Raw genomic sequence first — 11,170 nt, 5'->3', positions numbered from 1 at the left:
AAGATATTTCAAACAATAGATTACGTTGAGAATGTCATCCCGATATGCATATGTGAATTACGATTGCAAACCCTCAAAGGAAACTCCACCAAACACCCTCCAACAAGTACAGCTGCCTCGCCCAAGTAGAAGTTACAAATCTTGTACAGATGCAAAGATGCCCCACCCCCCCACCAAATGGAACAAATTCCATTCCCAGCTATATGTAATAGATAAGTTGACAGAGCTGAATGAACAGAACTAGATGAAACATTTTTATTTAAACATGTTTGAAACAGTTGAAAAGGTAAAAACACACATTTTGAATAAAACATAAATGTTAACTGAATGATTAATTTGCCATTATTTTTGAATGAATAACTGAGGGTTTGAAGGTTATACAGTAAATGATTAGTAGGAGAGAAAGTCCACCAATTGCACAACTGCAAGAAATTAAAGTCTTCATTATTTTTCCAAAGGCGTTAGTTTCTGTCTTCAAACTGTGACTTGTTCTTTAAAAGATACGCTGCTAAATATTCAATGGGATTTGGAGGTCTGTGGAAAGATGAAAACAAACTTTATTTAATCATGAACTAAACATTTACCTACAATTCTAGGTCACACAGATTGGACATAAAATCAATTACATTTGAATCTACTAACAAAGGTGGTAATTTGTCCTTGCCAAATCGAAAGCCCTTTACATAATGTTGTACTCAATATTTTGCGTGAATTCTTAAGAGTGCCTCAAAGTAATGCCAATAGCTTTTCCTCCAATGGCTGATGTACATACCAACACAAGCAGGTTTTGCAAACTACTAAAGCAATTTGGAAGCCCACGGTAGTGGGCGTCTCTACCATTGATTAGGCATATCTCAGTTGCTTGTTTCTTACTAAATACAAGGTTATGATGTACAAGGACACTGATGTGTTGGGAGAGGGAATGTTGGACAACAGGAGCCATTCCAGTGAGTAATTACTACTTACTCCTGCATTTAGTCACCCCTACATCACAATGATGAGAAGATTGTAAAACATCATTAAGCCAATGATTTCCAGATTATGACAGGGGCCAAGTATTAAGAACAGAAGGTCTAAACCAGGTACTAGTTCAAAGGCATGCATTCAGAATGTGCTGTGGATCCCACATGGCTGCATGGAAGAATACCTCAAAACGGAAAATGATGCCAGAAACACCCTGATGCCGATTTGACTTAGTGTGCACATCAATACCATCCAGAGAACGGATTGGTCCAATTATGAGACTCTCCAGAAGGAAACACGCCAGTGATGAGGTCTCAAAGGCCTCCTAGCTATACATCACAAAGAGCATGCCAGGACTTTGCAGAAAGCAAATGAAAATTTGAGGGCACGGCTGACACCCCAGAAATGGAAGGTCTTAAGCTTCCAAGAATATGCATTTTTGTAAAATATTCGGTCAGATGACCTGACTAATATAGAATTCTAACAAAACTTGAAAGTCAAAGTGTTTAAAGAAGTTCATTGAGCCAGAGGATTGAGGCCAGAGCGGGTTCACCATTCTCGATGACATAATTGCAATCTAGTGTTGCCGGTCTTTAATCACTGGAAATCATGCGCTCAAGGATTAAAGAGTCATAGCAAAAAGAACATTAGTTAGATCTCATACAGGATGGGGTTCCCAACAGTGAGATGAAAGTGGAAACGTTTCAAAAGAAATCTCAAACAGCTGTGTTTAACATAAAAGGAAGAGCCTTAACCAAGCTTCAATAGCAACCAACTAGGACCTGCAAGCAGCCACTCAAATAGTTGTAAAACAAGCATGATAGATCCATGATCAAGCCTGCACAAATGCAAACTCACCTTTCCTGATATTCAGTAATGGAATCAAATTAATTTTCTCCTGCATTTGCTTTTATTGTACTGTTTTGTACCTGCTACAATACTCTTTAGATTGTCATGTGAAAGCTCTTGGGGGCTGATGATTCAAGTAATCAAGCAGCCAAGCTCAGCAAAAGGGCAAGAGTGTAATTTTGAAGCAGCTCTGCAGGGACGTGGGATTTAAATAGTTGGGTAACCCATAACATGCTCAACTTAATTCAAACCAATCACACCAGAACTGGAAGCACTTTACTAGGGGCTACAAAACAAAATTGGGACATAGCAAAGACTGCACAATTTGGAAAACAAATTTCAAAGGTGGCAAAGGTTTTGATCATGCCATCTCATTTAACCATTTCATATTGATCATCAAAGTCTTGTAACAAAGTCCACTGCCTTGTTTTGGGGACATCGAATAGGCTGACCAAGGGGGCCAGGTGCATCCCTGAGCCAGTGGATGGTGGGCCTAGGGAGGGGGTGGTATGGTAAGGACACCCAGTCACCCCAACTTTGTCCCTGACAACTTGCAGGTGACTTCCAGAAATATCAGTACATTTCCAACACAAATGTATATCAAACCACCAGAAAAGTACCCATGCCTATGATGAGAGATCAGTGGCAAAGAAAGACAGTTTGGCATCAATGTTTTCCTGCAGTTTGTGCCTCTCAGGCGCTCGCTGAGCAAAGCAGATGCAGCCTGTGAGAAACCTGAAGGTGTCTCAATGGCTTGTCCTCGGGGATCTGTCATCCAGGTGGCCAAGACATGGCTATCGCTATTAGATTTAGTTCCTGGGGGTGGTCCAGTGAGGGAGGATCACCTGGATTGGGGGGCGGGGGTCCTTGGGGAGTGGGACACTGATGGGTGAAACGCAGTATCCCCCTTCAACATCTTTTTCCCATTCTACCACGTAGGATATTCCCAAACACTGCCACCCGCCCCCCTTTCCGACACGAACGCTTTCGCACAACACGAAAGACACCAGACTAACACCAGAGCCATTTACCTGACGTGCCCTAATACAAGGGTCAGGCAAAGTCAGGCAATTGACCAGAATCACACACCTGACAGCCCTTTCCCTTCCCCCACAGGGATAAAAGGTGGAGCACAAGAGCACAGGACATGCAAAGCAGACTGCACGACGTGAGCGCTAACTCAGCACGGCAGTTCAAGAGAAGAAAGACTGCGCATACCGAGGGTGACAAGGGGAGAAGCGACCTTTCCCTTTCCGACCAAGGCCCGTGAAACATCCACAGAAGGATTAGTAAGACCGCCAACAATAGCCAGCGTGTGTTGCAGCAGATTCAACGGTACACAAGATCCTCCTCTGCCGATTACCAACCCGGGGAGAGACGCTTGCCTCTATGGGACCAACCTTGAAGAGAGTGGATAAGAAACCGAACTGTGTTTAAGTAAAAGTAGCAAACGGCTAATTTGAACTATTAACGGCTTAGAGCGCTATTGATGAAAAAGGGGGAAACCCAGCAACAGAGGAGTCCAGGACCACGTGGGTGCTCACACATGAAACCCTAGGCTATTACCCAATGGTAGAAACTACCATTATCAGAAGGCCTTGGGAAAAGGCAAAAGTGGGTCATACAGGGGTCTTGTAAAATCCTCTGTACAGTCGAAAGTCTTTGGCCGACAGATGATTGTGAAATTAAGGGAAGTGAGTCCTGCATGACAAGATATGAATGAGAAAGATATGAATGACACGATTGGCAAGAGTGAACACGAAGGAGGGATGCTGATTAAAAGGGGGCAAAGTCTAAAGTCCCGAACTACAGTATGTTGACAAGTGACCCCGACCGAGGGATGCTAACAAAAAGGGGCGAGGCCTGAAGAACTTTTTAAAAAGACATTAAGATTTGTGAATGCAAGGAGTATTGTAAGACCAGGGGAAGTAGATTGTCCCCCCTTGGCATTGGGATCCGAGCCCGGCAGAGTGAGATCCAAAAAAAAGGCCTCAGCCCGACCAAGGGAAGCCTAGGGGTCAGAGCCTGAGAGAGGGAGATCCAGGGGGAGGAAAGTATCACCCCAGTGTTCATTTGGAAAGGAACTTTTTGTTTGTTTTGTTGAATACATCAGGCCCTCGAAGGCAAGAGACTTTTATTGAAAAAGAGACAACCATCGAAGAACCTGAAAGCTGGTACAGAACCGTCAGCTCGTGCTGGGAAAGCTCGAGTGTGTGCTGTGCTCAGGAGATCCACCGTGTCCCGTGCTCATAACGTGGGGAAGGAAGACGCTTGGCAATCACATCCTGACTTATTATTTGTGAACACTTCTTTCTTTATTGAAAACCCCATCTCACACCCTTTCTGTAATTAGTTCTAAGGATTTGGAATTTTTTTTTTTTTTAGTATACGCCTTTTACTTTGTCAAGACGCCACAACGACTTCCTTATTTTTCGTTTGATGGTCGAAGCTTGCTACATCTTAGATTTAGGTTAGGTGTTTTTCCACCTTGCATCTACAGTTTAATAAAAACCCTTGAACTGTGATCACTTGTGTCAGTCTTTACTGTTTCCACTATGAGTTCCTTACAAGACTCACCCTGGGAACAGAGCGCATACACAAGGACACGCATTGTCCCAAACCAAGAGGGAAGACACTGGTATTAAAGCTGCCGTGCCAGGTTCCACTTGGACATCAAGTAACCCAAAAAACAGCATGCTGGGCACTGTGGTAATACTAGTCGCCAGCTATTCAATTCGCCCAGACTTCTCGTTATCCAAGTTTTAAGATATTATGGAACATTGTTCCAGATTATTCAAAGGTCACAGTGATTAATGCCCCAAAACCACTCTATCACCTCTAAGATTTTACTAATGAAAGCAAGAAAATCATATAATTTAATAAACCAAACGTCAAGGTGGCTTTTTTTGAACCAGCTCAACCAAGCTAATTTCACTTGGTCATCCATATCAAATACAGCACTGGATAGCGTGCAACAAAGAGTTAATCCCTACTTCTAGATGCAATGGCTCAGGTGGTGGGGCCCTGATCTTCCTTACCCAATCGGCCCAGCTCCCGTCGATCTGCACTTGAACTTACACCCTCTGCCCTGGTGCTTGCACTTACACCCCTTGTGGCTCCAGGCCGTGTAGCACTCAACATTCCTAACACTTCCATCTGTGGCTCAGCCATGAGCTCAGACCCCACAGCACTGCCCCCTTGTCTTCTTTTCTTGCTGCACTTGCACGTTCTGAATACTCACAAGACTTAGTAGGTTCGTCCTTTTTCCTCTTCCCCCTCACTGCTCTTATTTTATTGTGTTTTAATGTATTTCCCTCTGCTGCTCCCTCGCTTGCCCTGTGGGCGCTTTGAAACAGTATTTTCTTATTGTATAAGCGCCTAAAAAGTAAACAAATAAAATAAATAAAATGGGTTTTCCCTTACTGAGCAGAGACCTTTTAAATAAAAAGAAAACAAAAATGAAATAAGAAAAGCACTACAACAACAAAACAAGAAATACTAGTGATCCTGGTAAAGAAGCATAACCCGAAATTTCAGGTCTACAGACCGATACCAGGACTACTTTCTTCTGATAGAGTGGGAGAAGCCTCACTCGTACACTGAGGATTTACCATCACATTTGTTGAATCTCAGAATTTGCCTGCTTCCTGTATCAGCTTGAACCCACTCTAGTCCACCTAGGGCTACCACCTCAACCTTTTGCCACATTGATGCCCAAGAAGTTATATTGCACAATCGTCAGTAGCTGCATTCCATTTAAAGCAAACCACGTCCAGGGTTCCTTGCTACTGCCATATAATAACAGTTTTCTTATCATCAGTGGTATGTTTACCGAGCTTACAATAGTTACCAAAATGTACCCAAGAGATTCTGCGATGAGGCCTCTGCGCAGGCAATTACCATGGCATCTGATATGATATGGTAGGTGATATACCCAGAGGTTTCTAAGGGCGGACCCAGGGATCGAACCTGTGTTGCTCCGTGTCGTCTTGCTTCCAAAGCGATCACGTTGCCCCTGAGCTATTCTACCGAGACTGCAAGGTTAGTAGGGGGTTTGGGGAAGGAAGGACATAGCAGCCACCTGTCCTAGGAACATTCCGATTCTTTGATGTTCACGGTTGCTGGAGACATTCAGAAAGAAGTTGAACAGAGTGGGTGCCAGGACTGAAAGTTTCCCCATTTAGACCATAACTGACCCATACTGTAGGGCTTCCAGATTTGCATATAATAATCACTCATTCCCTCGTCCCTCAAAGCGCCCCCAAGAGAAACTCCCAGTGAACTGAGACAAGCAGCCTTATTAGGAGTTTGCCCGACCGAATTAATGTGCCAGTAATTCCGCTTACCACCACGTTTCCGGACCTGCATACTCAGTTTGGTGTTAGGGTGGCCAGATTTACCTGTGATACCAGCAATTTCTCACATGGAGTTCTAAGGGACTCCATGCAATGGGGATTCTGCCAGTAATTCCAGCAGACCAAGTGCCGGTAACGGTAATCCCGCCTGGTGGTATCCCGCCGGATTTACCGGCGGGATACTAGACTTCTAATGAGGCCCAAAGGCTATTTTTAAAACAACTGAAAACAAGGGCGACATGCTTGGAGTTTACAATTGATCTGAGAAAAGAAAAAAAAAAAACGGCATTGCAATCATAACCAGTAAAACACTTCAATAAAACATTGTCATTGTACAAATACTGATTAGCATATGTTCCATCCACACCTTGTACATATGCGTTTGTACAGCTTCCTTCTGTGTGCTTCTCAGAAGCCTCGTTTACATTACTCACGTTATGCAAGGGTGAAAGTACAAACCTTACTACTACGTCCTGTCCCTGGTCTCCTTTCCTCCATACATCTTGGATGTCCCCCATTGGGAAAGGGACAGGCGCCTTTCGAACCCAAGTGTGCTTCCCATTTTAAATTTTGAAGGCATACATGGGTGCAATGTTCCCTCTAATTATTTGTCTCTATGTGCGGAACTGTCTGGGTCCTGTGCGCACATATCTTTCATGTGTGCATCCCTATTTGGTGTATACCATCTCAGAAGAGAGTTTGGAAAGGAATTAATCTTCCCAGCCACTGCGATTCTTTACGAATCTGTAAAATGTGCCACTTACAACACTTTCTCCAAACAAACTAAAAAAAAATGTGTATATGCGATTATGAAGAGAACTCATCAGCCAGTCCATGACTTCAACACCTGCCACAGTACATACTTCTGTGTAGAGAAAAGTGTGAGTTTTATATCCCTAGAAAAACACTCATGTGTATTACAAAAAACAAAAAGCTTGGCATAACTAATGTGGCTGTCTAAAAATGCAGACACAATACAACACTTGCAGAAAGATTAATGGCAGTTAAAAGCAATGTGTCAAAAACATGCCAATAGGAGATCAAGTGCCACTTTAATGAAGTAATTCAAGGGTCAGGAGAACATGCCTCTAATAATTTGTGCAAGAATAATAATTGCATCAGAATAATTGCACCTCAGAATAGGATGATCACACATTTCTGTGCCTCTGCTTACTATCCACATTACGTTGTCCTGTGAATTGTGAAAACACCAGCCTTACAGCTAAGAGGCATATACGCAATTCATTTTTACTCATTAAAAAAGGAAAGTGTGCCTAACAAAAACGAGAGAAAAATAAACATAGGAACAAACTCCCCCCTGCTTCATCCTACAAAGCTCCACTGATATTTTTTTCAAATACGTGACCAGCAGAGTAGTGACATAGGAAGGAACTCCAACATTAATACCCGATCTCAAGGGGAGATTTAAGGGGAAAGAACATCTTTTAATAAGCATAAAGTATCCCTATTGGCAAAGCGAATTAATTTATTACTCTGTGAGAAATCACTTGACTCTAAGTAGGGGCAAAATCCGATTAGAGCCATGTTTGTTACCCTGACATCGGAAGTAAAATGACAGGGCAAATAATAAAGCCTATAGTTTTGCCCACCCTTGCTCACCCAGCCTAGACAAAATAAAACAAGAGCCTTACTGAGGTTTATTTTATGATGGAGCCCTGTTGAAGAAAAAGAAAAAAAAAAAATCACAAATTTATGCCTTAAGTTAATAGCATCAATTCTAAGAGGTACAACAGACTGAGTGCCCTCTTCCATAAATAGGAATCTTTGTTATCAGTGAAATAAGATGCAGTGAGATGCTGGAGATGAAACATATAGAGCACATGGTTATTTTGAAAAGTCCTCAGCAGTTGATCATAGAAAGAAAAAGAAGGTGCTGTTCTCTAGACTGTTACTAGAATGTCCTATTCTTTAGCTAACAAGCAACACATTTCCTTCACTGTGCTGTACTGCTGAAACCTCTGACTTGGTTTTTAAAGTGTGCTGCTTTGTTCATCTCCCGCAAGGAGTGGTGACCCATGCCCTTCCAATCATACCCTTCCCCAGCCCCTGTGCTATCCTCCAATACTAGTTGATAGCGCACTGTAAAAAGTGAGGGCATGTAGCAGTAAACACTCACTGGGATATTTGCAGACCCACAATACATGACAAGCAAGGCATAGTTAATGCCTCACCATGATATTATGTGAATTTTAAGAATCATATGAATCTGTTTGTGCACAATTATTTTGCAGTGCATACAAGATTGTTTGCAACATACCCAACCCTTAGATAATTGTGTAGGATTATATAAGTGCTATATGAAACAGTTTTTGCATGGCAGCGAGTTACCATATAATGTGTGAAGGTCTATGCCCAATGTGATTCAGAACACTTGGAAAGCATGCAGATTATGTGAAAAGCATTCTAATGTCTGAATATCTTGTGCCCTAATAATATAGAAAAGTAATGCCAGGCATAGTCCATACCCATTCTCCCTTGTAGGGCAAGCAAATGATGTTGCAATGTTGCTCTCCACTTGTAGGGTAATCTTAGCAACACTAAAGCAGGAGATGCGGACTCCGAGCATCACATTTGTCTTCTAAAAATCCTTAAAGGGGAAAATAACATTTGAGTTTTATAATGCGTTAACTTGCAATGGGGCGAGGGGGTCGCTTCAAAGTGCTTGTGTAACATATGTACAAAGAACTGGAAGCATGGGATGATGTTACACATACAAGTAGCCATGAGTAACAGAAAATCTGGCGAATTAATGTTATTCATATCAGAACAAACATAAAACAAGTGGATGTAGGTACGTCTGGTAACATCTGGTAACTTTTCGCATAGCGAAAAAAGGAAGAGTTAAGGTTGTCCATCCGGTAGTATCTAAATGTGTTCTGGAGCAGAAGTTAGAGTCATAAGGTAAAAGCGTAGTAAGGTCAAGTTTGGGAGTCATGCGTGGGGAGGGAACATTATTTGGTTAATGTGTGCAGGCATATCTTGGTTAGATTCTTCTGTTAATGGAGCCACCTTTTCATATTGGTTTTTAACTTCATGTTTGTGTATTTTGTTGTTAGCGATTTTACGTTTTTTGTAAGGTCATGCTTGCAAATGTGCAGAATATCAAGACTAGTTAGTTATTTCAAGAGAAAGAACATGTCAGGTAATTGCTGTAGGTTTTTCCTTATTAAATCTTTTTGAATAGGTGAGAATTATCTGTGTGTGCTGCTAAGAATCCTCTGAGCGGCAACCAGAACAGAGCCGGGCAAGCGCACATGCGCACAGCTTAGAGGGAAAATTGCATGGGTGCAGCGTGACTCTACCCCACCCGCCAATCCCTTTATCTGAGCAAAGAGATCAGGGGCCTCACTGCAGAGCTCAATTTCTTCAGTGCGATTTCTTCATTTGTTGTTCAAATTTCCTTCACTCTGTCCTTCGGCACACCCAGATCCTGGTAGATTTGTCAGTTCCTGCTCGTCGCTCAAAATGCATCTCAGTGGAGAGTCTGTTTCTAGCATCAGAACCGTACACAGTCTGTTTAGAGTGCCTAGGTGCTGATCACTGGTGAAATGCATTTGTTGTTTGGAATGCACTTACTCCATGGGCTATACAAAACGGCCTCCTTCGTTGGAGAGATTTATTTTTTCCAGGTCACCAAAAAGACTTAAATGTTAAAAGGTAAGTGCTCCTGTGATGTCTCACCCAGGGGACTGCTTTCCCAGGAGTTCCTCTGTGGAGAGGTGTTGAGGCTTTGACACCTCGTAGAAGGCTTCTCTCAGTACTGTGGGCAAACCCGAAACCCACACGACTTCTACCGGCGCTTGCCAGGGATGTAAGATCTTATTTTAGGGGATGTCCAGAGGCAACAGTGGCTTCAGTCACTGGCTCTTGCGCTGGGGAGTAGGCTTGCTCTAGTACCGGGTGTAGGCCCAAGTGAATGCTTTCACAAACTCAGACTACCAGATACCCTGTCTCCGAGAGCGCCAAGCCTCCTGGGCAGCTGCTAGAGGTGCACATTATACGCACCGCCACCAGGATCTCTCCAGAGGGTTCTCACAAACGTGTGCATTGGGGCTCTGCTTTGCGCATTATTGAGGAGTCGTTCTGTCTCCCACAAGATGGCAGGCGCAACATATCTAGAACCAAGCCTTTCTTCCTGCAACCATACTCCATCAGAGACTAGCAGGACCGAAATCTCACCAAGAGCTGCATACCCAGATTCGTTCACCCGCAAGTGTCAAGGTATGATTTCACACCTGGTGCTCAATGGCCCACGGTCCGAACCTCATGGTGCACCACATATCCCTTCTAATCAGTGCACAGATGTTCCGATCCGTAGTCAGTACCTATTCATAAGCAACACTGGGTCCCTGCAAAACATTGCACAATAGCACCCTAACCTGGGCCTACAAGTACTCCATCTACTCAAAGTCACGCTTGCAAGGATAGATTATTCCAGTGCTTCATGGGGCTTAGTCATCGCACCAAATTACTGATCTGTTAACAACGCCGCAATCATTAATGGCTCCGTCCATTTCTCCACCTCACGCTCCTTCTGCACTTGCTTCTCAGCCACCCATACCTCATCACAAATACCTCTTGCCCATATTCAAACTACTCACCAAGTACCTCAAATGCAGCCCCTCAGGCTCCAGTTCCTAGAGCACAGTCCGCCATTAAATCATGGTTGGAAGACCCCATAACAGCGATTCCTTCATATGGCACTGTTCTCAGGGATTCCGCATCAGCACCGGATAACCACGATATAGATCTAGAGAACGAGTTTCGGTCCTCCAAGATTGTGAAACAATTGTATGCCAGGCATTATGAAGAGCTTTAGTATGCCCTCCTGCACCAGAGGCACATGATGAGGAAGGGGTTTTCTGAGGTTTTGGCCCTTCAGTCTTCAGTGTTGTCAGGCATTCGGGTAAAAAAAGTTATTTCTGTAGCTAAAAAGATCTGGGAGAAGCCTCACTCCTGCCACCCTAAAAATAAAAAGATGG

The 11,170-nt window shown here is 43.3% G+C and overlaps 1 protein-coding gene across 7 annotated transcripts in view; it reads right to left on the bottom strand.

The window, feature by feature from the left end:
* Positions 1 to 241: 241 nt before the first annotated feature.
* Positions 242 to 11,170, bottom strand: part of DPY30 (dpy-30 histone methyltransferase complex regulatory subunit) — a 180,059-nt gene continuing 169,130 nt past the window's right edge. For all 7 annotated transcript variants that reach the window (XM_069606923.1, XM_069606922.1, XM_069606918.1 and 4 more), the window contains one exon: positions 242 to 534. In XM_069606923.1, coding sequence (XP_069463024.1) covers positions 462 to 534 — 73 coding nt within the window. In that variant the 3' untranslated portion in view covers positions 242 to 461. The remainder of the gene's footprint in view (positions 535 to 11,170) is intronic.

The sequence above is a fragment of the Ambystoma mexicanum genome, chromosome 4p (assembly GCF_040938575.1).
Source record: "Ambystoma mexicanum isolate Mex_15411 chromosome 4p, UKY_AmexF1_1, whole genome shotgun sequence".
In the NCBI taxonomy this organism is placed as follows: domain Eukaryota; kingdom Metazoa; phylum Chordata; class Amphibia; order Caudata; family Ambystomatidae; genus Ambystoma; species Ambystoma mexicanum.
This window is presented reverse-complemented; position numbering and strand designations above follow the sequence as displayed.